The 27760-nt window shown below is 33.0% G+C and overlaps 2 protein-coding genes across 2 annotated transcripts; one reads left to right on the top strand and one right to left on the bottom strand.

The window, feature by feature from the left end:
- Positions 1-5550: 5550 nt before the first annotated feature.
- On the bottom strand, positions 5551-6393 carry LOC121224158 (uncharacterized). Its single transcript, XM_041106926.1, has 2 exons — positions 6296-6393; positions 5551-6135 (listed from the first exon to the last, which is right to left on the bottom strand). The coding sequence occupies exons 1-2, from the start codon at positions 6320-6322 to the stop codon at positions 5665-5667; spliced, it is 498 nt and encodes a 165-aa protein (XP_040962860.1). The 5' UTR covers positions 6323-6393; the 3' UTR covers positions 5551-5664.
- A 17350-nt stretch (positions 6394-23743) lies between these two features.
- On the top strand, positions 23744-26512 carry LOC107916975 (lipase). The gene is made up of 8 exons (XM_016846362.2): positions 23744-24358; positions 24470-24564; positions 24645-24748; positions 24843-24943; positions 25021-25124; positions 25225-25662; positions 25798-25929; positions 26123-26512. Exons 1-8 carry the CDS (start codon positions 24113-24115, stop codon positions 26277-26279), a joined length of 1377 nt encoding a protein of 458 aa, XP_016701851.2. The 5' UTR covers positions 23744-24112; the 3' UTR covers positions 26280-26512.
- Positions 26513-27760: the final 1248 nt, after the last annotated feature.

Here is a 27760-nt window from a genome sequence, read left to right as displayed (position 1 = left end):
ACTACTAACCTTGATTGATAGTAATTCAGCCTATTACCCTAAGATCGCTGGCTAGAACCAAACGGACGCTCCTTATCGATTAGTTGCATAACAACAGATCCTGTTAGATAGGATTGATCACAGATGTGGCTTAGATCCACAACATCAACTTACAATCTACAGGAATATTTGGCCTAACCCAATAGAAAGGTAGCGTTCTTACCTTATTCAATTAATAAGAGGAAAGGGTAAGTTGCTTCAAGGCCACATGCACTACTCCACTCCTCGAGGGACCTGACAACCTAACGAGTCACCTATCATGGGGAAAGATCATCATTCAGAAATCATGAACAGAAAAGAGGCATTTGGTTTAAAGAAAGAGGATGAGAAAGAACAGATTGAATGAGAAGAACCAATATGAGCACTTACCGTTCTAGTCAGGAACTCTCACCGAAAATGAATTAATAAACCAATAGCAATGTATGAAAGCAATCGATCAAGAATAGAGAGAGAAAAGAAGGTCGAGTGCCATCGGTATTCCAAATCAAAAGGAAGAATAGAGGAAAGAGAAGAATGGGGAAAGAACAATCACCTAGGGGTAAAAATCCAGAAGAAAAATAATATGGTGGGAGAGGAGATGATAGAAGGAGCGACTGGAAAGGAAAGAAAAGATCAGGGTGTTCGGCTACTTCACAAAGAAGAGAAAAGAAAAATGAAGGAATAGATGATACCGAAATAAAAGAGTATATTAGGCCAAAAGAAGAAAAATAAAGCAAAGCAGAAGCCGAAAACCAAAGCCCCCAGCAGTAATTGCTATATTAGCAGAAGACAACCAAGGGTGTTAACAAAACCAAAAATGAAGAGAAAAAACCCAAAACCCCAAAACGTGCACAGCCCCTATAGCTTTCCTAAAGCCGAAATTTCTCAAAGCTAGAGACCAATTTCGGCACACACTCCCCTTCCCACTCAAACTCCTTAATTTTATCCAAATATCTCTCCCTTTATCCCTCCAAAATTCTCTCCATGAAATCTCCTTGATTTTCTTCATGACCCATTCAAATTCCAACCAGCAGAGTTCTAGTCAGACTCCACTTCTTATGTAGCAAAGAAGTAAAATAAATACTCTTTTGTACAAAGAGGGACTCGAACCCCCAAACTCCTTAGAAGCACAACACGCCACTACCACTACACCACAACTCTCTTTGTATTATATATCACCTAATTTAATATAAAAAGCCTACTATCTAGAACCAAGGGCCCTATTCACTTAAAATTAAAAATTTTGCTAAAGCCCAGGTTTGAACCCAGGACTTCTCCAACACTTCTCAGGAAACTTAATCACTAAAGCTAGCATGCATTTATGCCATTTTCTTGCACAACTAAATACTTACGTGTGGTCTTCTAACTGTTCCCATGCTCAAGGCTTATTCCTTCTAGGCCCAAATTCGGGGCATTACAAATATGGTAATTGATTCGATGAGTGGCTAAGTCCTTTAGGGAGATTGACAAGCGGATGTGGCAGTTAATAATAGGAGAATGATTAACCCTAGGATTGAAAACCCTAGAAATTAGTCTAGGTTAAACTAGGTTGAGAGATAAGTTTGCCAAGTACATCACGAGTTTATCTCAATCAGGAAAATAAGGTTGAGAGATAAGTGGGTACTGGTCAATTAATTAATTAGTAAAGGTTGAGAGGTAATACTGGTTAGTTTATAACTAATTCATTAATAAAATTAAGCAAAAGCATTATGAGTGAGAAAAGAGTAAAAAGTCAAAGTGTCCAAAAACAATAGGTCACAAAAATAGAAAAACTCGATCAGTAGTGCACCAAAACTCATTAAGTTGACTATAGTTGCTATTATCATGTTGTAACTTCCTACATGGAGAGATAAGAAAGGTGAGAGAAGGAGATATAAGGCAGTGAGCTAGAAAGGGATACTAAAGGGGGTGAATAGGGAACAATATCATTGGCAAACTAATTTCATGCTTGAATCATTTTGATGTACTCTATTCTTGAAATCCATACTAACCTTAAGCCTTAGAACATTACAAGCTGAAAAGTCCTATGTGAACTAGGTAAATCTATTTGTGGATGGACATTGCATTAAGTGAACATAATAATAGTTTCTTATATTCTACTAGTATATTTGAAAACCATGTGTAACTCATTCACATATCATGTTAGAATTATGTGTAGTTACAATTATACCCATTCGCTTTGCTCCTAAACTAATACTTGTATCAAACTTGCTCAAAGGTCATCAGTTGTTTGCTTTTATTTTATATGTTTGCCCCGCTTGAGGTCAAACAATTACTTAAGTGTGGGGGAGTTTGATCTGCCATAATTCATTGTAGCAGATTAAACCTCTTTCTATACATAATGAGCTCGTTAGAAAGCAATTTTGTTATGTTTTTAGTTAGTTTTTACTTTTCGCACTTAGGTAATAAAATGAGAAATTTTAGTATTTTATATGACCTTATGGGCCAAACTAGGCCTAAAGGTAGACTAATGTGTTTAGTGAGTGTGCATGACACCACTCGAGAGCAGAAAGACAATGGACTACTCCCAATCTTGCAACACAGAGCTAGGATGTCACAATATAGCAAACAAAATACCCAAGAAGTAGTTTGCCAATGATGCTGCGACACAGCCCTAAAGACACGTCCAATGAAGTATATTGCCATCAGTGTTGCGACATAGACCATAGGGTGTCACGACACTAACGTGATGCAGCTGCTAAATGAATCGGGGTATTTTCGTCCACACAATGTACTTTAAGAAAGATTAGTCAATCATTTTAGGTCGAGGATGAGCTGTTAACCCTAAGCCTATAAATATGATTGCTTATAGTAGTTTGAGGGACTTTGGCCCCCTATTTAATTTTATTTTCATTTGTAGTTTTAGGTTTTTACTTGTAATTCTTATTTTAATTTTTTTTTTGTTCTTCGTGAGATCTGAATTCTGGATTTGTCAGACTCATTATGGATTGTTGTTTTCACTTCAATATTTGTATACATGTCAAGATCTTTCTCATCTTTACTTTTGATGTTGCAAATATCTATCTTTCAATTCAATTCTATTGTACGCGTTAGATCCATAAGGAACTAGTTCATTAGGGAGATTAAAGAGTAGATGTGGGAGTAGTTGAAGCCTATGTAGGGTTTCTTATAGGATTAATTGGTTTGGAAAGAAATAACTTAAACCCTAGGATTGATGACCATAGGAAGTCATAGAGGTAGAAATTAACCTGAAGTCAGTATGGTCTATTGTGAAAACCTTACCCCAACCCGATCTGACCTATGATATCAAGAGATAAGTAGTGCTTGTCAACTCATTAGGTTAGTAGAAAGCTGAGAGGCCCTGTTAGGTTAATGACTAGCTAATTGAATAGAACTCGAAATAAGAGTTAACTATGAACACTAAAATGAGTAAGTATTCTGTATTTAGATCTGATAAATGTACAGTATGTTTCTGTCGTTGTTTTATTTCTTCTTTAAAATTCCTTTCTATTATCAATTTAGGAACTATCGTATTATAATTTAATTAAAGTACTAATTAGAAATGTTGGCTTAGGATTTAGTTTTCGTTTAATCAAGCCTCCTATAACACCCCTCACCCTACTCCGTCACCGGAAACGAGTTACAGAATGTTACAAAAATTAACAAAATAATTACATGCGACTTTAATTCAATAATTCATTTAAACATTCAATAAATCTCATACATTCATATAAATCATGCTTTGAGAACAAAATCAGGTTTAAAACAATCTTATGAAAGCTCTAAAGTTTATTCAGAATCCAACAAGGATTGAATTGAAACAAACAAAAATTATGATAGGTAACTCATATTTAAATATGGAAAATTTTATCATATCTATAATTCAATATAATATATATTTATATATATATAGCCATATTTGAGCCTCAGACGAGCTTACATGAGCTCTAGAATGAATCTGAAAACAAACAGTGATCAAATTATAATATTTTCAAAGTTAAAGACAAACATGCAAAATAAGAGTCACACAACTGTGTTTTTAGGCCGTGTAACTCATTGTGCCCTTGTGGCAACTTCAAAATATAATACAATAGTCAGACAACTTATTCACGACCATGTCATAACCCATGTGTCACACGGTCAAGTCCACGGTCTTTATCTCAGCTTTTGTGCAAGTGTCACACGGTCGTATTGTTAAACCCCGTAATAGATTATAACCGTGAGGACTATATTGAAATCATTTTTTACAATGCACACAGTCATGCCTCTAAACCGTGTACCTCACGGGCTGTGTGGCAGACCGTGTGGTACAAAGTTAATTAGACCATTTGACCTATTTTTCAAGCCAACCATTCCAACACTTCAAAACATACTTAATTCACTTTCAATACTTGTTTAAAACATTCAAAGTTTCATACCAAAACAGACCAAACCTTTCCAATTCAAGGTGTGTTACATCCCAAAAATCATGTTAGTAGATATTGGGGTAAGTGAACCAAGAGTGGTCACGCCCCGATTTTTAAAAGTTATCTTTTTCTATTAGATAATAATAAGTATTTAGTCTAATAGATAAGTTGCGGTGGAGTTGCCTTTGAAGATCTGAATTCAAGTTCTTTCCCTCACATCATTTTTTATTTTGAGCAACTTTGCTTCAAAATCCTAGTTTGTGTTATGTCTTGTTTAAAAATAAATGTCATTAGCATTTAACAAAGCTTGTAAAGTAGTCTAGTGCCTAAGCAACTTATCTAAATCCTAAATGACCCAAGTTCAAGTTTCCATGCTATCATTTTTTTTTTAAATTATTTCACAAAGTTGGTCATCTGTTCCCATGCAAAATTGTCCACTCTAATGCATGTAACTCTTATTTTCAAATTGCTAAGTAACTCATTATTTTTAAAATTTGAAAGGGTAACTCCTAAAGTAATTTTTTTAGTTCTCTTTAACATCTTTTTCCCCATCTTGAATGCCTTGTTTGATGAGTTTGACCTTGTGACTGTCCACCCCTCTCTCCCATCATTTCTCTTCTTTTTTTTTTCTTTCATCTTTTCTCTCTTTGCTCTTCCCTTTCCACCACCTTGCACTACAGGAAAATAGACTTTTAGCGGCGCTTTTTTTAGCCTTTAGCGGTGCTTTTATGCGCCACTAAAACTTTTCGCGGCGCTTTCTCAAACGCCGCAAAAAACGCCGCTATAGGTAACGCCACAAATTTTTCTGGCGTTTATTGGAAAAAAACGCCGCTAAAGGTCAAGGCTTTTAGCGGCGTTTGTGGGGAAAACGCCGCTGAAGGTCAAGGCTTTTAGTGGCGTTTATGGGAAAAGTGCCGCGAAAGGTCAAGGCTTTTAGCGGCGTTTGTGGGAAAAGCGCCGCTAAATGTCAAGGCTTTTAGCGGCGCTTTTTCTACAAGCGCTGCTAATTTTGGCAGATTTGTAATATTTTTTTTCACCAATATCCAGCCCTTCCTGCATAAAAATCCAACCAAATACAACAAATATATTATAAAATGCAGCCAAAAACAGCAAATTTAACATAAAAAATACAACCGAAAACATTAATTCTAAATGATACTTCAAATTTAACTAAAGATATATGATATAATTAATAAATAAAGTATAATTTAAAATATTTTTACAATAATGTTAAACGTGACAAAACTTAAAAACATTCTTACAATAAGAAAACTAATGTCTAAGACGGCGGCTTTTGCGATTGTTGAAACATATGCATCATCTGCTGAAGCTGTAGCTGGAGGTCATCGTACTTTTTGCTCTGTTCTGCTACCATCGCTCGTGCCTCTGCCTCTCTCGCTGCAGCCGCTGTCTCCCTCTCTGCTGCCTCCGCTCTAAGTTGTTGCTGGAGTTCTTCATATTTTCGTTGAACCTCGACAATTTGCTCAACTGTGTTCGCTTGCATCTGAGCTATCTGGTCTCTTAACCTCTGAACTTCAGCTTGAGCTTGAGTTCCGGAAGGCATGTATTGCTGGGAGCCGGATCCAAAATATTGGGTCAGGGTAACACCAGATCCTTGAAATCGAACCCGACCGTACCTTTCAGGACCCAAAACTTCAGTGATAATTCTGTTATCAATGTTCTCAAGATTAACAGAACTATCACTCGAAGTAATCACTTCATATTCCGCCTTCTTCTCTTTTAGTTTCTCCTAAAAAATCAATTAAAGAGTTAGAAACGAAATATATAATAAAAAGAAATGCAACATAACTTAAAATTATTTAAAACTACTAATGATGAATTGAATTAAACAATTATAATTAAAGATTATAAATATTTAGAATAAATCAAATATTATTAAGTGAATATACCATAATTTCTCCAACTTCGGATGTCATAGGAGATCCATCTTTCTTCCTATGCGTAATCTCAAAAAGTTGAAGGCGTCCAACTTTTTGTCCGGATTTGACTTCCTACAATATAGTAGTAAGAATATTATTTAATAATAGAAAGTTATTAATATTTGAAAGAATTAATAAATTCATAATACCTCGGCCTCAGCTACAGAAGCAAAACTTCTCGACCCTGCCGTGTGCGTGAATTTTTGTTTTTTCCTGCTGCTTGTTCCAACTCGCTCACGGTCCTACATAATAAAATTATTCTTACGTATATAGTAAACACTATATATAAGAGTTTGGAAATACGCAATACCTCTCCTTTCTTTGAATTCCAAAATCTAACCGCATCTTCCCATTGATACCTCAGCATTCCTAGCGGAACATTTCTCAGTTTTTCCTCGAGGCTTATGTCTTTCTTAAAATATTGTTTCTTTAAAGTGTTTTTATTGTCTCTCCATCTTTTAACTAATGCCTTCTTGATATAATCATCGGAGACTTCTAAAGCAAATCTCTCCTAAAAAAACATAAGTTTAGAATGTAAATATAAATGAAACTTAAACCAAAGTATTATAAATTGCATTCACATTTTGTTACCTTAATATTAGCGAGAGCCTGATTTTTGTTGCTATCAGGCATGTGATGCCATGATTCGTAGTTGATGGGCAACATATTTGCATTTCATGCTAAAATGCCCAAATAGCCTGCTAAAAGTCGAGCTTCAGATCCAACAGGCTGACCATGAGTATTTCTACTTACTTTAACACGCTCGACAGGATCTAAGTCATATAAATCTCTAAGTAGCATACGTCCTCGAACTCTGCGCGTCTCACCACTTTCAGCTGAAAAATGATATACTATTATTATATTAAAATTGACAAATAATTCAATAATAAAAGTCAACACATGTAAAATGAACATAACATTACTTTGAAATTCTTCAGGCTCATCAAGTGTCTTCGGCACATTCGAAGATCCAACAACTGTTTGCTGTTCACTATTTCCTTCTTTCGAATTTGGAGTATTCTGGACAATACTTAAATCTCGTAATCTTCTTCTACGCATTTTTCCTGCAATACACATAAGATAGTTAAAGCTTTAGTAACAAATTAAAACAATAGTAGTACATATAAAATAGTTAAATTATATAACATGACAAATATTAAAATTATAATATTACATATAATTAAAAAATTGTAAAATCTTACTACATCATTATTCGTAAATATCTTCATCCACATCATGTCGAACCCATTGATGTTGTGTATTAGTACTAGGGATATTTTCATCTAAGTTTTGTTCTGGAAAAGGTAATGTTTCTGATCTTTCAACAATGTCATCTCTACTTCCATTACCCATTTCAAACAAGTCTCTAGGGGTGTTCCGGAGTACAACATACCAACCCTCATCAGTTGGATCTTTCGAATAAAAAACTTGTTTCACTTGAGAGGAAAATACATATGGCTCGTCCATCAATTGTTGTCCAGTGTGAATCAAGCGAGAGAAATTCAACATTGTAAAACCAAATTGATCTTCTTTAATTCCTCGAGCAGTATTAACATCAGCCCAATCACACCGAAATAAGACAACTTTCCATTTGCCATAGTAATCCAACTCAATAATGTCGGTAAGAAGTCCGTAATACTCCATATTACCCTCAACCGGATTACTGTCCCTAGCACTAGCATAACTTGTAATTGAAGAATTAACAACAACTCCACAATTTTGAGTTCTCCTCATTCTCTCACGATACTTTGTATGAAATCTGTATCCATTGATGAGGAAGGCACCATATCTTTTTATTATTCTATTCGGACCTTGGGAAAGCCATTTAACTTCGTCATGGACGTCCTTTCCACTCCAAACCTATTGAATCGAAAGTAAATTGAATAATTAACTAAATTTCGGGATTATATGTAACTTATTAACTTTAGTTACATACCATTTAACTTAACCATTCATGAAAAGATTCTGTGAATAACTTATTAATCTCTCGATGTTGCAATCCTCGAGAGCGTGCACGAGATCTCAAAATTTGTTTGTACTCACTATGTTAAAAAAAAGTGTAATTGGTTAGAAGATAAACAAATCAAAATGACGAATATGTGAGGAAATTTTAGAACTTACTTGCGTAACAGTTCAACTAAATCGTGGTGAAAAAGTACATATCGATGTGCTTGTATCCACGATATATCATCTAATTCTGCAATTTTAACTTTGCCAATTGGTTCTCCATAACTTTGGAATAAATAAGTTTCGGCCAAGTTATGATCATTGAGCCCAGCATTTCTATTTGGTCTATTCAATCGTGTTTCAACGTCTTCTAAATATCTAGAACAGAATGTCATGCACTCCTCTGCCAAGTAGCCTTCAGCAATTGATCCTTCTGGATAACGCTTATTGCGACAATAAGATTTCAATTTGCTTAGGAACCTAAACACAATATAAAATATTTATCAAAAGCTGTAACTAAATGTATAGACGCGATTAAATAAACACTTGACAAATAAATTAGCACCTTTCTATTGGATACATCCATCGATAAAAAACCGGTCCACCAAGTATTGCTTTGTGAGGGAGATGGATTATCAAGTGCACCATAATAGTGAAAAAGGAAGGTGGAAAGATCTTCTCCAAATTGCATAAAGTCAAAGCAGCTCGATCCTGTACTTTCTTAAGTTCTTCAACATCCAAAACTTTGCCACAAATAGCTTTCATTATATTGGACAGTTCAATTATACAGGACGTCACATTTTTTGACATACAACACCGTAAAGCAACTGGGAGTAAATCTTGCATCAAGATGTGGTAATCATGTGATTTTAATGAATATAATCTTCGATCTTTAAGACTCACACATCGAGATATATTTGACGCATACGCATCTGGGACCTTTATATCCTTCAACACCATACAAAACACCTCTTTCTCTTCCTTTGACATTGAAAAAATAGAAGGCGGCAACCGATATTTCCCATTCGGAAGTACTTGAGGATGAAGATCACGCCGAATTCTCATGTCAACTAAATCAAGTTGACTCTGAAGATTGTCTTTTGATTTTCCATCGACATTCAAAATTGTCCCAACTATGTTCTCGCAGACATTCTTCTCAATATGCATGCCATCAAGATTGTGGCGTAAAATATTATGCTCCCAATAAGGCAACTCAAAAAAAATACTTCTTTTTTTTCCACAAGTCTGCCTCATTAGGATCATCCTATTCGTCAGATTCATCATTGGATTCATCCCTCGATCTTCGCTTTGATTGCGTGTTAGGTGGTTGATTTATTTTCCCATAACTGAATTTGATATCTTTTAACATAAACAAGATTTCAGATCCAACGTTCTGCTAAAGAGCTCCTCTATACTCTTCAGTACCGTCAAATAGAGTCCTCTGAAATCTAAATTTATGATTTCCATCTAACCACCGACGATGGCCCATGTAAGAGAACTTCTTCCCATTGTACAACCACTTCGAACAAGTTTGCGCAGCACAACAAGGACAAGCATAACGTCATTTAGTACTCCAACCCGATAAATTAGCATAAGCTGGGAAATCATTAATTGTCCACAATAAAGCTACACGTAAATAAAAGTTCTCTTTTCTTAATACATCATATGTCTCAACACCCGACCATAATTGTTTTAACTCTTCAATAAGTGGCTGCAAATAGATGTCAATATCATTTCCGGGACCTTTCTCTCCAGGAATAATCATTAATAAAATAAACGAAGATTGCTTCATGCAAATTCATGGAGGCAAATTGTAAGGAACAAGCACCACAGGCCAAGTACTGTACGAAGTACTCATGATTTTAAATGGATTAAAGCCGTCAGCTGCTAGCCCAAACCTTACATTTCGAGGATCGCTTGCAAAGCTTGAAAATTTCATGTCAAACAATTTCCAAGCTAAAGAATCCGCAGGATGTCTTAATAATCTATCATCGGTCCGTTGATCATTATGCCACCTCATAGATCCGGCTGTCTTTGACGACATGAAAAGCCTTTGAAGTCTTGGTATTAGGGGAAAGTATCGCAAAACCTTGACTGGCTTCTTTCTTAACTGTGCCCCACCTTCATCGGCATTCACATCTTCTGTATTCCCATTCATCCAACGAGACTTGCCGCAAACATTACAACACTGTTGGTTCTTCTGATCACCCTAGTACAACATGCAGTCATTTGGGCAACTATGAATTTTATCGTACCCAAGGCCCAAATCTTTTATTAGTCTCTTCATATCTTGACAAGATTGGGGGATTTTTGCAAAAGGAAACATCTCTCTGAGAAACTCTAGCAGCATTGTAAAAGAATTTCCAGTCCACCCTCCCAAACATTTTAAGTGAAATAAACGAATGCAGAAAGACAATTTCGAATATTTTGATCCCTCGTAAAGTTCTTCGTTCATTTCATTAAGTAAATTGAAGAACTTCGCCACTTCTTCATTTGGCTCCTCATAAGGTGCACTTGTTCTCGTTTCGCCAAAAACATTTCCACCAATATTACAATCATCGGATGCAATAAAGTCAGGTGCAAACGATTGGTCACCATGACTGTGCATATTAAATGCATCCCGCAACATACCTTCCATGTCATCTTGTCTAACATACTGATGGTAATCAGTATCAAGATAAGTCGATTAATCGTTGAAGAAGTTCCACTAGATGTACACTCTCCATGGAAAATCCATTTTTTATACCCCCGAATAAAGCCATCAACAATTAGATGTTCATAGACAACTTCACGAGTATGCCAATTGATGTTGCCACACTTCTTACACGGGCAAAGAATCATATTCTCTTGGCTTGCATTTTGAAATGCAAAATTCAGAAAATTTTGTACTCCATTTCGATAGGCGTTGCTTACCCTTGATAATTTCATCCAACTCCTATCCATTTTGTAGTTCTTGACTTCTAAAGTTGACAATAAATTACACAGCTAAGTTGTTTATTATGTAAGTCTTGATATGATATATTTTTATGTTTTATGTAAGTTATGTAGATTATGTAAGTTATGAAATTTGAACTTTAAACTATATGCTTTTAAGGAAATTATTAGATTACACTACATGTATTAGTTAAGTTATGTAAGTTGTTATGTACGTTATGTGAGATATGTAAATTATGTATGTTATGTGAGTTATGTAAGTTGTTATGTAAATTATGTAAGTTATATGAGTTATGTAAGTTATGTAATTTCTTTAAGTAATGATCAATATCAGTATTTTTGAATTTTTTAAGATTCATCATACGTGGCGTTGTTACACCTAGGGAGGATCCATTATATCTTACAGCTCGATATAAGGCAACCCGTCAGGTTTCCAGCCTATATACTTTGAATCTTTAAAATATTTAAAATAAGGTTGGAGAGAAGGTCAGATATTGTTGTCATTTTAATGGACAAGCAAGCTACATGGTAATAAATATTCAATAGTAAATGAGCTCGATAGAAATTTTTTCAAGTATTTTTGAATTTTTTAAGATTCATCATACGTGGCGTTGTTACACCTAGGGAGGATCCATTATATCTTACAGCTCGATATAAGGCAACCCGTCAGGTTTCCAACCTATATACTTTGAATCTTTAAAATATTTAAAATAAGGTTGGAGAGAAGGTCAGATATTGTTGTCATTTTAATGGACAAGCAAGCTACATGGTAATAAATATTCAATAGTAAATGAGCTCGATAGAAATTTTTTTCAAGTATTTTTGAATTTTTTAAGATTCATCATACGTGGCGTTGTTACACCTAAGGAGGATCCATTATATCTTACAGCTCGATATAAGGCAACCCGTCAGGTTTCCAGTCTATATACTTTGAATCTTTAAAACATTTAAAATAAGGTTGGAGAGAAGGTCAGATATTGTTGTCATTTTAATGGACAAGCAAGCTACATGGTAATAAATATTCAATAGTAAATGAGCTCGATAGAAATTTTTTTCAAGTATTTTTGAATTTTTTAAGATTCATCATACGTGGCGTTGTTACACCTAGAGAGGATCCATTATATCTTACAGCTCGATATAAGGCAACCCGTCAGGTTTCCAGCCTATATACTTTGAATCTTTAAAATATTTAAAATCTAATGGAGCAAAACAGGTATAAAAAAATTAGAAAAATTTTAAAGCTTTGGTCATTGTTTTAAAAAATTTAGAGTCAACTTCTATAAAATTTAAATTGTAAAAGTGAACGAGGAGAGAATCTCTTCTTTAGTGCAGCAATCAGCATAAAAAGCCACTGTGAATGGCAACATAAATGGTTATTAAGTATGGCAACATAAAAAATGCTTCTAAATAGTATAAGGAGTAGCTGCTGCTGCATTAAGATTTTTAATCCTTCAGATTTGGTAGGTTCATGCCATCATTGTCAAACGCAATGAAGTTACAAGAACTAGGATTAGAACCTTGGATGCCACTTTTTAATGAGAGTTACATGGTTCAACTAATTTGATGAATCAAGTCTTAAACTTTCTAAAACCTCATGTTAAAGGTGAATGCATGATTCAGTTTCTAGAGATGTTGAATCTTTCATCATAAACATTAAAAACGTAAAAGGAAAAACATGTTGAAAGAAACATAAATGTTAGGGAAGACAATGTTTACCTTGATTGAATTTGGAATGTTTTCTTGAGGGTTTATTTGGAGATGCTTGGGATTGATCTCTAATAATGTCGAGAGACTTCCCTACTCATTGTATTTGAAGAACAGAAGTCTGTTTTTGTTCGACAAAACAATCAAAATAAACAACATTTAATGATTGGTATAATATTAATTATATTTGCTAATAACAGGTGGGAATAAACAAATAAAATAATAATAATAAATGTACTACAAGGCATGTTAAGTAATTCCTTAAGGAAAAGGCAACTGAAGACAAACCAACTAATTTTGAAGACAAACCAAATCTAGAAAAAAAAACGCATATTAAAATTTTAACCCAAAATCTCTTAATTTTTAATATTTGAACATTGTTATTTTGACTATAATCTTATTTGTTTTTGTATGAAGTATTTATAAGTACATTTGTTGTAAATGGTTTTTTTCATCAGCATCACAACATAGATGTATAATAGGATAAATGCATAATCAAATTTACGTTATTGGATTTTCATTTTTAAAATATCTTTGTTAAGGAAAAAATAGTAGGAACTAACATTGGATAAATAGTTGCTCTTCAAAAAAAACATAAATGATCTACTTTAGAGAAACAATGAGGTTCTGAGAGTTTAGACCTTGCCCGTTGCTGGTAAAGGTTAGTAGCCTTCACTTCTATGTAGCCCCTCAGATTTTTTTGTAGAAACACCAAGTGATCAACAGCAGCTAGATGCAACCTTTCAGTAATAGGGTGTAAGAGTTTCAAATCATCAAAACAAGTCCTGCCTGAAATCAATGACATCAGTAACAATCAGAATAGCAAAAATAGAACACCATGCACTCTTCCCTATGTTTAAAAATTTCCTTTTGACCACGATGCTAAGTATCATCATGTAGAACCCCAATGGCAGTGACCCAAAGCATTTACTAACAGCTAAAGAGGACTCAGTTGCATATCTCTACTCATTTTAATGCTGTTAAGCCTTTTACCTAATAGCAATGAGATTTTTCAAGCTAATTTTTCTCCAAGGAAGTGACTCAAAGCCTTCAGCAACAGCTAAAGGGAACTAGTTTAATATGATGAAATGTAAAAATTTAAGTCACTACCTAGTTCATAATATTATGATAGTAACCAAATTATTATAATAAAGAAGCAGGTAAAGCATGCAAAAATTTCTACCATAGTTTGCCAACCATTGAGAAAGGCAAGAAAAATTAGGGTAAACTACTCATTAATCACTCTAAATATTGACCGTAAAATTAGGGTAAACTACTCATTAATCACTCTAAATAGAGATCATTCTTGTTTTGGTCACCCAAAGACAATATGTGAAAATGCATCATTAGTTTTTCCTATTACCATTTAACCGTGGAATGACCAAGTTGATCAATTTCATTTCAAGAGTGATCAAATTAACCAATAAACAATTTGAAATAACAAAAAAGGGAACAACCACTACTTAGAGTGACTAATGGGGTAGTTAACCCTAAATTATTTGATAAAATTAACGGGAAAAAATTACCTTTGGAGTTTGGCATAAATATACATTTCAAAGAGTTGAGAATTAGAAATAATCCATAAAGAAAACGCATAAAACAGGGACTTTCCACATAATTTGACCAAAAAAATTAACACTCAAAAACTAGAAGAGGTTTTACAATGATCAGTTTGATTATTAGTACGCATATAATAATTGTACTATTATCTTTAGCATGCAAATGTTTGAAACATCGACAGCTTCAAGTTAAATAATTGAGCATGGAGTAAATTTTGAGCAAGAGAAAAACAAGTACAGATTGAGAGACAAAAGAGGGAGCATATATAAACTGGAATCATGCCCATGTTAGAAGAAAACAAGTGGGCTATAGGCTCACATGGCATCTAAAACAACAAACATTGACTCTAAAACAAATTAACCAGCTTTATTTACTAAAACAAATTTAACTCACCTACGAGCTTCATGTGCTTTACTAGTTAAAGCTGGATGCATAAAAGTAGAATGAGAAAGCACCCATACCTTGTGATCAAATTCAGACATCTTCAGAACTATGGGTATTATTATTGGTTTAGGGCCAGATTTTTCTTTTCTAGCAGTACTTCCATTTACTTCTGGTACCTTAACAGTTTCACCTGCATGCACATAAACACTGTTAATAAATAAACTGTCTTATTGCACCTTCACATAGCCTCTAAAACCAACACATACACAATGCTTAAAATGGAGTGAGATGCTATACCAAATAAAAAGCATTTACAGCAGAAATCCACCTTTACTTGTCAGAAGCAGTTTCTAGAGAAATGCACATAATATGAATGATTTACGTATGTAGTAGAAGTTTAATAGTATATATGCTCCACTGCTAATAGTTAGCCTTCATAGTAAACCTTTTATTTCATGGGATTTGCATTATACTTTGAGGAAAAGAAGGAAAAGCAAGACTTTTTTTGAGAACCGAGAAGAAAATGGGTGAAACAGATGAGTGAGGGTTTCGGCTTACCAATTGGTTGGGAAAGAGGAGTGCGAAGGTGACGCAGCAGATGGTCGAGTCGACGGCGATACAACAGATGGTCGGGTCCGGCGATGGAGAAATGGTTTAAGGATCGAATTGCTGAAATTTTAGGGTTAGGGGGGAAATTTTAGGGGAAAGTTTTAGGGGAAAAACACTTAAGGTTTTTCAAGTGTAATTTTAGGGATAAAAGGTGGGAAAAAACGACGCCGTTTAGTTAGAAAACTGAATACCGTTTGCGGCGTTTCAACAAAGCGCCACTAAAAACAAAGTAAACAGCGACGTTTTGCTCACGAATTACACATATTTGTGGCGTTTTTGAAACAAACGCCGGTAATGAATAGCTTATTGCGGCGTTTTATGACAAACGCCACTAAAAACAATGATAAAACGTCATCGGTTTGCTAACCATTTATCATGTTTTGCGTCGTTTTCAGTAAACGCCACTAATAACAACAGCAACACGCCGCCGTTTTATGAAAACATAACACATATTTGCGGCGTTTTCTACTAAAACGCCGGTAATAAGTACCCTATTGCGACGCTTTATAAAAACCGCCACTAATGCCTTAAAAATTTTGATTTATTTAATATATAATATAAAAATAATATAAATTAAAAAACAATCAACTATATACCTTAAAAACTTTAAAATTATTTTAAATAATAGTATTTTAATTTTTTCCTTTTAAATAAATAATTTTTTCAAATTTAACTATTATTTAAAAGAATTAGATAAAATTTGAAATATTCAAAATTATTGAAAATTTGAAATCTTGAAATTTATTCTAAATTTGAAATCTTTAAAATTTTAAATTATTTAATATATAAATTAAAAAAATTATATACCCAAAAAAAACTTTAAATTTATTTTAAACAATAAAATTTCAAAATTTTCACACTAATTAATTAATTACCTTAAACCCCTAACCCCTATCCATTTAATCCTATAACCCCTAAATCCTAAACACCTATCCATTTAAGCTCTAAACTCATACCCGATAACCCCTATCCCATACCCTTTAAACCCCAAACCATAAATACCTAAACCATATATGAAACATTAAACCCTAATCCACTAACCCCTAAACCTTAAACCCCAACCATTACATCATAAACCAAAATCTATTAACCTTAAAACATTAACTCATAAACCATAAACCCCTTTCCGGCCATGTCCCCTTAACCATTAATTAAACCTCTTAACCCCTAACCCATGACCTTTAATCCTTAAACCCATAATCTATAACCCTTAACCTTTACCCACTAATCCCTAAACTTTAAACCACAACCCCAAAACCCATAATCCCTAAACACATCTGTAATCTTATCTAAACCTTAATTAAAATATTAGCTCCTAAACCATAAACCTTAAACTATAATAATGATAATTAATTCGATATTTTAAAATTAATATTATGTCTTTTACGATCATATAAGAATTTTTTTAATATATATTTTGAAAAACAACCAGTCATATACCCAAAAAGCTTTAAAATTATTTTAAATAATAGTATTTTAATTTTTTCATTTTTAACATATATTTTTTTATTTTCAAATTTTCAAATTTTGTCTACATGTCATTAGTTTTTTCTGAAGAATTTAAATATTCAATTGAAAATAAATTGTATTTTAATCAATATAAATATAAATAAACCATTTAAATAATAAATATATACATAAAATACTTTTTGCGGCGTTTTTATAAGAAACGCCGCTAATACTAGACCTATTGTGGCGTTTTTATAAAAACGCCGCTAATGTCACTAAGGTTTAAAACAAAATGATAGCGTCTTGCTATTTTTTTTTGCGGCGTTTTCCAAAAAACGCCGCAAATACTCAACCTTTAGTGGCATTTTTTGAAAACGCCGCTAATGAAACTAAGGGCCGAAAGGAAACGACTGCGTCTTGCTGAAATTATTAGCGACGTTTCTAAACAAACGCCACTATAGATAGGACATTTGCGGTGTTTTTTTATAAAAGCGCTGCTAATGCTCGATCTATAGCGGTGCTTTTATAAAAACGCCGCTAATGTCTTATCTATAGTGGCATTTGTTAAGAAATGCCGCTTATGCTGAACTATAGCAGCGTTTTTTGTTTAAACGCCGCTAAACCGCGAAAAACCTGTTTTGCTGTAGTGTTGTGTCGCCCCTTGTTGGTTACTCCTTCTTGATTTTCTTTTATTTTTTCTCCATTTTACTAAAACAAACTGAAACAGCACCATACAACCACCATATCACCACTATACCACCACTATAACACCACCGTCTCAGCAACCTTGCACCACCTCCAAAACCAATTTCTTTGATAGCTCTTCTTTTCTTATATTTATTCTTCTTTTGAACATCACTTAAACACTTTATTCTCTTCTTGCTGCTGAATCCTATTCAACATTTTTCATCCTTGACAATTATTAATCCTCACATCGATTCTGATCATCAACATTTGAAGCGTTTCTTTTGTGTCTTTTTCGAAATAAAGTGAACAAATCAAGTCTATACTTTTTTTGATCGAAAGCGAATGTGTTCTATTAGGATATACAATTTGGATCACTAAATGTGTTTGTTTTATACAAGTTGAATATGTTATGTTTTGATTATGATTAACTAATTATCTTTACAAACATAAGACATAATTAAATAACAAGTGAGTGACTACGTAAATTTGAGGTAAGTTATCTTACTTAAATCTTATTGACATAATATAATATGTATTGTTATTATGTGATATTTTTCTAATCACATGTTTTGTAATATCATGGCTATTTGCTTGTTTTGAAAGCATGGATTACCATCACAACTAAAATTTATGCTTGATTTGACACGTGCACTTGCATTACAAATTTTGACATATCAATTATTCTAAGTCTATCTGAGTGAACTAAGTTTTGGTTGACCTTAACTAATTAAAAGCATTACATACGTGATCATATTTAATTATTATGCTTGATTTTTCCATGTTAATATTTGTTGTATTCCATTTGTTAATGGTTATCATTATCAATTAGGCTAGCTCATTCAATGGCAAGGTAAGTATGGTAATTTTCCATTTGAGTTTACTGAAATTATTTTTACGCACCATTGTTTCTATGCTTAGGTTTTTATTAGTGTTTTTGAAGCCTGAATCATCTATTAGATTACAACGCCACATCAGTGTATATGTACTAGTGGCTCCTAGTGGTATGTACTTAGTGAGTCATCATATTGCATACATATATGTTAGTTTCATGTTACTATTTGTCTTGGTATTGGATGTTATTGATGGTTTTGTTTAAAAGGTTACTTTTATTAGCTTTAAATCATGGTTGAATGATGAATTAATTGGATGTATAAAACCTTACACTCGGCCAGATCACTAGACCCAATATGTGGGATGCCACATTCATTGCTGAAGCAGCTACGATCTCATTTCAGAATTCAATATACGAATCATGCAAGAAATTATGTTTTAAAACATTATTTATTCAAATACGAGTTTTAAGTTACAAAATTTCTCAAGAATCACTGGTACAAATGAGGGACCAAAATGCAAAGTTGGCTAAAACAGAACCTAGTCGCGACACTGAAAGTTGCATCTCATGGCACTGAGGATAGTTAATTATTGGTGTCACAACTCCACCTAGATATGTCGCGAATTTGAAAGTAGAAGCCTAATGTTGTAACTTCAACAATAGAATGTGACAACCTTGATGATAGGAGCTTGATGTTGTTACCTCAGTAGGGGTGAATCATGACTATGTAAATAGAGGCTTAATGTCGTGACATCAACAAGGGATGTCACGACTATGAAGATAATGTCATCAATTTTTGCATCATTTTACAAAACCTAACAAGCACCAATCCGTTTTATGGTTTAAATGACCCAAAATGCTCAACTCATCATATTATAATCATAGACATAAATGCCAAATTTCCATTCTTAACATATCAACATTCGCTCATATATTATCACAAGTATATTCACCTATTCATTTACTTGGCAAGCAAGAATTAACTCATTCATAAGCTTAATATGATTAATAGGCAAGGAAACATTAATTCACTAGATTATTACACATACATACCACCAACATAGATGGTATATAATTCAAAATGTAAGCATTTCCTACCATATGGACCAAAACTAAAATTTGAACCCTAAGACCAACTCAATACATTAGGTACATGTCATTTTCAATAAACGTAAAAAAAAAACTATACAAACCTGCTGAGTCGAGAGTTGAATTCTGGATGTTGTCGATCACCTTGAGGATTTAAGATCTACTATACATGTGCACAAAAATAAACAATCGTAAGCTGAGCAATAGGGCTTAATACTGCTAACATGATTTAAAACAATTGTCATATAGAAGCAATATACCAAATATAACTAATATGTAATTTATAACTACTTAGAATACAACGACCATACTTGCCTCATGTTGTAAAATTTGTGGTTTCATACATGTTGTAACAAACTACTTATTACCATTTGTATTCATTTAACATAACTTCTCGATCACATGAATTGCATAGTATCTCATAGAAATATATTCATCTTCTCATTTCATAATCGAATCTATTGATTCGTTTTATATCGATATCGGTTCACAGGGCTCGTACTAATTGAATCACAAAGTCTTTCTCATTCCATCTTTTATTACTTTAACATCAAGATACCATTACACAATGCAATGTTCAATATTAATAAACAAAATACATATTTTCATAATCTATATTAATCAGACACAGACTTAAGACGGATATATGAATCGTCCAACCATCACACCAATATATCTGGCACCTAGTGCCTCATTGGTACGTCTGAAATACATATGCACTCCATGCCTTATCGATATAAATCGAATTGTATAAATGTGCCTAGCACCTCATCAGAACGTCCGAAGTATAATATTCACTCTTCATCTCCTCAATATAACCTAAAGTATAATCCCATAGTCTAATCCCTTGGCATGCCAACTATACCCGACTCTACACGATACTATTAATAGAGTATCTAATGTTTCAAATATATATATACAATTCACATATCATAGTTTAATGCATATCAATTCACATTATGCTCAAATCAATTAATGCTATTTCATATCATTATAAGTATATCATCACATTTCCATAAGTTACCAACTATTTCATACTTACCTTGTCAAAAGACAAGTAAGTATTTTACCTTAAGCATAGCTAATTGCAACAATCCATATATGTAATTGAATTTAAATCATGAAAGCACAAACCAGGATAGTTACTCGTCTACGACTTTAGCATTTCCTTTATCACGAGATGATCCGACATTGCCTTTAAATACGTACAATAATTCAATTATAAGAATAGTATCAGTTTCACATAAATACATGAAAACACAACAATTTAACATACTATGCATTTTATTCATTTTAGTCCCTATATCTGAATTGCTCATACTTTTTTATATTTAATGTTAAATCAAAATCAAATTTCATATTCTTTCATTAAGGAATATGTACTTCTAATCTATAGCATATTTTCTCAAAAAATTTCAATTTATTCAATTCAATCCCTAATGTCAAAATTAGCTAAACTTTTAATTCTAGCTAATTTCACTATATTCTAATACAATCTTAGCAAATTCTAAGCTTAATGATTACATACCTATCATTTCAAAGCTTGAATTTAACAATCCTCTTTCATGGTAACATAATACATACTTGATAATTTGATAATCTACTACATGGGTCTTCTAGCTTGAGTTAAAAAATACATAAAATCTTCAAGAAATCACATGTTTACCTTGATCAGTTTTGGATAGTAAAACAATGAAAACAAAGCAATTTTTTTCTTTTCTCTTGTGGCATAGACCACACAAGCATGAGAAAAATGATGGTTTTATTCTCTGTCCCACTAATAGTTATATATACTTAGTTTAGCAATGTAATTAACATAATCATATTTAGCTTATTAGTTTAAGACTTTTATATAATATAATTATAATATGAATATTTAAGTGGATTTAGTCACCATCTTTCCACTATCTCAAAAGGAAAAATGATTAAATAACCATTAAGTCCCTTGGTTAATTGCTAATTAGATCTTTAAGTATTTTCTAAATTAAAATTAAATAGCGATTACACTTTTACAATTTATTTCCTATACTTTAATTAATAATTTTCTTGATTTATTTATTCGTCCGTTCATTAATATATTTTAATATTAAATACAAAAATCCTTCTATTCATATTTCACTAATTTGATTTAAGAAATTGGATTTGGAAATCGCATTTTCCAACATCGGTCAAAATGGAGTCGTTATAGGATGCATGCAAGCTAAATTCTCAATGTCCATTTGGATATGAGTTGGATTTATGATTTAATTTGTGAATTTTTTTTTCTTTAGGATTTACCTTGATGATATGTTGGTGTATGTTTTGTCAATAAGTCTAGGTAATTTTCAAGGCTTCTATTGGCGTGGCATGTGTTTGTATGGTTGATTGAGCTTTGAGATGATTCTTTTAAGTGTTATAAACTTAAGATTTTGATCTCTTACTTCAAGTCTTAAAACATGACACTTAGGTATGGAGATTTACACGTTAGTAGACTTAGTTTTTGCTCAACCTCTAGTTTTGATACTTGGGGGCTAAGTACCAATACTTGTATATTAATAGCTAAAAAGCAACATTAAAAGAGTCAAGACTTATTGCACTGCACTGCACTAATTGTTTCTTTCATTTTTTTTTTTGTGAGTCGCTTTAATTCATAGAAGGCCAGTTTTATATTTCCAACACCACCAAACATCTTCGTATTGAATTGAAATACTTTTAAAATATTTTCAAACATTGTAATTACCTCAAACTTGATTTGATGAATTTATTCATTTATTCTAAGACTTCAAATTTTATTGAATAATAAATTATAAGTGTTAACTATATGTATTGATAACATCTTTTATTCGTACGGATCATAAATAGATAAGTAGCAATATAAATAAACTTCAACAAGAATCAAAGATAGAAGAATAATCCTCGTGAAAATCGAATGGATTTTACATTTATTGTAAAGAAAAAAAAAACTTGCGGCAACAAGGGTTTAAAGAATCTTCAAAACTTGGGAAAAAATGATCAAGATATGAAATTAGGATAATAAATTCCAGATATAAACAAAGTAACAAGAATTGACTGAAAAGATGATATGGAATAATGGAACCGATTTGATGAGTTGTAGGAAGATGATGTGCGAATGGATTTTAATTAATAACTGCTCAAAAAAATAATAATAAAAATGTTCAAATTTTAATTTTGGTCTATATTTTATATTGGAATTTAAAATTTACCTTTATATTTTATTTTTTTAATACCTTAATATTTACAATTTGATTAGTTATTTATATTAAAAAAAAGGGCCTTAAGCCATTCTGCCTGTCTTTTGTTTTACCTATGTTAAAGTTTAGCATTTAGTTTATATTATAAATTTAATAAATAATTAAAATATAGTTATAATTAAAAAAATTGAATTTAACGAAAACGGGCAAAAGATTTTAGTTTTCATTAGTTTTAATCTTTTCTTAATATTGTAATTCAAATGAATTTATTTGATGAATCAAGATAAATTGTATACAGTTTAAGCATTTATACTAATTATAAAATTCTTAATGAAATTAGTGTCTTTAATTGAGAAAAAAAAAACAAGATTATATAAATAGTTTACTTTTACTTCTTTCCCGTGTGCCGCAATCTAATTTTACATTATTGTTGTCATGATTACATACCAATATTTTACATGATTCTGTACCAAAGTCAAGTGTGTCATAGTTTCTAGTGTTGTTAACATTAATTAAAACTTAAATAAAATAATATCCATGACAATGCATATTTTTGTAAATAGAGTAAAAAAGTTGCGTGATCGACAGCGATGAACAAATTAAAAAACAGGATTTGTTTATTAAAATGGATAAGGGATTGACTTCCAGCTGGGCTCCAGCACACCCTGCCACTGTCTGTCCTGGCTAGAATCGCCTAGAAATAATAATTTAACTAAAAAATAAAAACTTGTGTAAAAATGGGGTTTTTCCTTTTGGAAAGTAAAAATGGTTTCTTGTTGTTTTTGAAGGTCAAACAAAACGTCTCTCTCAGATCCAAAATTCTCAACGCATCCGTGTTTTTTGGATTTCTAAATTTATAAAGAAAAATAGGATGTGAGAGAGAGATTTAGGGGGTTTTCTTTAAATGGAAAGGATTTAATATTCTATCTTTATCTTTCCCATAATTTAGTGGGACCCCTTTACTCCAACCGTGGAAAGGAGATAATGTGCACAATTTGGGAGGGGGTGGAAATAGGGGGGATGGATGGGGTTGCCTTTAGGACATATGGCATCTGTAATGGCTCTTCATTGGTTACTTTGGTATATTTGGAATCGAGGAATTTGTGGGAAAAAACCATTTTCAAAGTTAGAAACTGAAAGCCCGATGAATGCAGTGACAACAAAAGAAACAGAAAAACCAAAACATACAAACAAACAAACAAAGCAAAAAAACTTGGCACAGCCTGTTTCCATCCGCCCCCTTCTATGGTACTACCTTATATCATTGAAGGGTTTTAGCCTCTTTTCTTTATCTTCTATTCAGAAGAGAGAGAGCCTTCTTTTTTCTTTCTTTCTTTTTCTTTCTATAATTGCGTTGTAAAGGAGGAGGCTCTTTTGGAGGAGGTAGGGGACTTTTAGAAGATGATAAGATGGTGGATATATGCTTTGCAATTAGCGGAGCTGCTTGTTAGTTCTTTGGTGCATGTGCTATATGGGTTGTATATCTTTAGCACGGCCGTTGCTGGGGATCTTTCTCAGGCTTTAACTGATCGCTTTTTTAAGCCTAATGCAAATATAGAGGTCAAAAGCGAGGATCCCAGTGGGACCAATGTTGATGATCTGCCTCCTATTGTATTGGTTCATGGCATTTTTGGATTTGGCAAAGGAGTATGCTTTTATTGATCTCTTCGTCATTCCTTTCCCCGCTCCCCCCCCCCCCAATATTCATTAATAAGGGATTCTAGTTTTAAGCTAGATCTTTTATCTATTGTTTGGCAGAAATTAGGAGGTTTTTCATATTTTGCTGGGGCAGAGAAGAAAGATGAGAGAGTTCTTGTGCCTGATTTGGGATCTCTTACCAGCATATACGATAGGTTGGCCTCTTATACCATGAATTCCTGCCATTTGGTTTTGCTTTTTTTGTGCTTTTCATATGGGATTTGATTGGTTTCAGGGCGCGTGAATTGTTCTATTATTTGAAAGGAGGACAAGTTGATTATGGTGAAGAACACAGCAAGGCTTATGGGCACTCGCAGTTTGGACGAATTTATGAACAAGGCAAGCATTAAGTTTCCCAGATTTTTATTTGACTACCATTGCATTGTGTCTCTGTTTTAGATGGACGAAACTGCATTCGATTACTGTGATGCAGGGAATTACCCACAATGGGATGAAGATCACCCTATTCACTTTGTTGGCCATTCGGCTGGTGCACAGGTCGTGCGTGTCTTGCAGCAGATGCTTGCTGATAAGGTATGTAAATTTCCCATTCATATGAAGAACAATCCTTCATCCACTTTATTCTACTCATTGTATGTTTTTCTCCCCAGAAATTCAAAGGATATGAGGATACCTCTGAGAACTGGGTTTTAAGCATAACATCCTTATCGGGGGCTTTCAATGGCACTACTAGAACTTATTTCGACGGCATGCAGTAGGTTCCCTTGACACCATCTTCTTTGGCTTCAAAGCTTTTAATCATTGGTAGTATTAAGTGGCAGGTGATAACACATGTTGGTTGGTGTGATTTTCAGGCCAGACGATGGGAAAACGATGAAACCTCTAAGTCTGCTTCAACTATGTCGGGTTGGAGTTATAATTTATGATTGGTTAGATATCTCGTGGCTAAAGGATTATTACAATTTTGGGTTCGATCATTTCAACATGTCAAGGAAAAAATTGGGTGCTTGGGGTCTAGTTGATTGCCTGTTGGGGAATGCAGGGCCGTTTGCTACAGGAGATTGGATCCTTACTGATCTTACAATTCAAGGGTCAATGGGAATGAATAGCCATCTTCAAACCTTTCCCAATACATTCTATTTCAGCTACGCAACCAAGCGTACAACCAAGATCCTGGGCGTAACAGTCCCTTCCGGCATTCTTGGTATACACCCATTGCTTTTTATACGAGTACTACAGATGAGCCAATGGCGTCATCCCCCTGATGTTCCTCCCCCTTACAAAGGCTACAGGTGTGCTCCATACCACATTATATTGTTACATAAACATTTCTAAAAATTACAAGTTTTAACATTGATTTGAAATCATGGTTTTAAGATAACAATGAGTATAGAGTAGTGGTGCCTTAAAGAAATGAGTACTTGCAGGGATGAGGATTGGCAGGAGAATGATGGAGCTCTGAACACAATATCAATGACTCATCCACGTCTCCCAATTGAGCACCCAAGCCGTTTGGTTGTCAATGATTCTGATTGCCTGCCTTTGCAGCCAGGCATATGGTTAGTATTATAATTATTCATTCCTATTCCATAATCAATCATTAACATCCCATTATAATTTGTTTCTTTTTTTAACAACTTGCTTTCATTGGATAAAATGGTTTCCACATGATGAGATAGGGTCTATATTCCATGCACGTGAACCAATTAGTGGTGTTAAGTTAATAATACTATTTTATATTAATTAATGCAGGTATTACAAGATTGTAGAGGCAGATCACATATTGTTCATAGTGAATAGGGAAAGAGCAGGCGTCCAATTTGATCTGATATATGACAGCATATTTGAGCGTTGCAGAAAGCATGTGTTTAGAAAGACTCCACAAACATTACCCAATCAAGCTCCCTAAATAATAGTCTTAACACCCTCTTATTTACTAATTCAATGCTTGCAGTTGGTAGAGAAAATCCATCATAACCCCCCCCCCCGACCTTACTCCCCTGCTGTCAATGTAAATTATTTCATTCTCATTTCTGTTTTTCCTCTTACCACTTTCACTCCTTTGTAGTTTTATGAGGGACATCACAAGATGTAGTTTATGTATCACTCTTGTTTTCTTAGATGTATTTTGGAAGACATTCATTCTCCTTTTATGTTTTTTTTCCTTACACTTTTATTCATTTTTAGAATTTAACGCTCTTGACCTAAGAAAATGTGGGCAACTTCTAGATTATGATAAGATTATGGGTGAGAAGAATTATATAACAATTTATTAAAAATTGATATAAAACATAAAAGGTTATTTTAGTTAAAACGGTAAAATTGAGACGCTTATTATAATGTTTTGTGTCCAAATTTCATAACTATTTATTATAAAAACATTAAAAACTAATAAATTCCTTCAAATTAATATTTATTTTTATAAAATGAAGGCTATTTGGTAATTTTCTAATATTGTTGAGATTCAGTTGATGGGTGACACCACCTCAGATAGTCTCTTATTAGTTGAATGAAATGGATCAATTTAACCCTTATTCTATTAAAAAGAATAAAATAATGTTAAATTTCAAATAAGTTAACATTTATTGTTTAAAAGAGTTATATTTTGAAAGCTTTTTATGATTCTACATATGAAATTTTTTGGTTGGAGTTGATTTGTAAATGAAAAAAATAACATTTTTCATATAATTCTATAATCAGTAAATTTTAACTCTATTCTAATTTTGTTCCTTTTAATAGTATATGGATTAAATTGATTTATTTAAGAATAAAAGGGCTAATTTAATCTGGTCCTTACAATAGAGGGACTTCTCAAGTACTTTTACCTCTGTTAATATATAGTATAGATACTCTTAAGTTAGATACTTACAAGTTTTATTATTTCTGGTTAATTACATAATTTACACTCTTTTACTTAAAATTTTAATGTTAAGTTTAAGAAATTTCCATTAACATCTCTCCTTTATTTTTGTCCAAATTTATGCATATTGAATAAATCAAAATGACACCAGCGTTGTATGTATACCATTTTTATTGCATGGTTTGAACACGTTACTCATTTGACTAATAATGCTAGTCTACAGAATGAAATCGAAATTTTGATTATAATTTGGGTACCAAATGCAAAATTAACCCTTTTAAGTTTTAACCATTAGGATTACTTGTTGGAAACCATAGCAAATAATGTTCACTTCAGCTAATTCTTGGCGCCGAGAAAATCCAAAGCTTCGAAGTTCTTTGAATATATTGGAAAGTGTTGAGTATGACTCCTATTTCAGTCAAATTTGAGAAATAATCTTTCAGTTAAACTTTGTTTATTTGTTTTAATCAAACTCTGATTAGTCTAGATTATTTTATTATTATTTGACCTATGAATTTAGCCTATAAATA

Source organism: Gossypium hirsutum, chromosome A01, assembly GCF_007990345.1.
Source record: "Gossypium hirsutum isolate 1008001.06 chromosome A01, Gossypium_hirsutum_v2.1, whole genome shotgun sequence".
Classification (NCBI taxonomy): domain Eukaryota; kingdom Viridiplantae; phylum Streptophyta; class Magnoliopsida; order Malvales; family Malvaceae; genus Gossypium; species Gossypium hirsutum.
Note: the sequence above shows the minus strand (reverse complement) of the source record. Positions and strands in the feature narration are given on the sequence as shown.

Bases quoted from the DNA above. Each gene is read 5' to 3' on its own strand.
- LOC107916975 (XM_016846362.2), top strand. From the start codon at position 24,113: ATGATAAGATGGTGGATATATGCTTTGCAATTAGCGGAGCTGCTTGTT. The intron at 24,944-25,020 runs GTATGTAAATTT...TTTTCTCCCCAG, and splicing joins AGCAGATGCTTGCTGATAAG to AAATTCAAAGGATATGAGGA. The intron at 25,663-25,797 runs GTGTGCTCCATA...GAGTACTTGCAG, and splicing joins CCCCCTTACAAAGGCTACAG to GGATGAGGATTGGCAGGAGA.
- LOC121224158 (XM_041106926.1), bottom strand. From the start codon at position 6,322: ATGACATCCGAAGTTGGAGAAATTATG. The intron at 6,136-6,295 runs GTATATTCACTT...TTGATTTTTTAG, and splicing joins CCGAAGTTGGAGAAATTATG to GAGAAACTAAAAGAGAAGAA.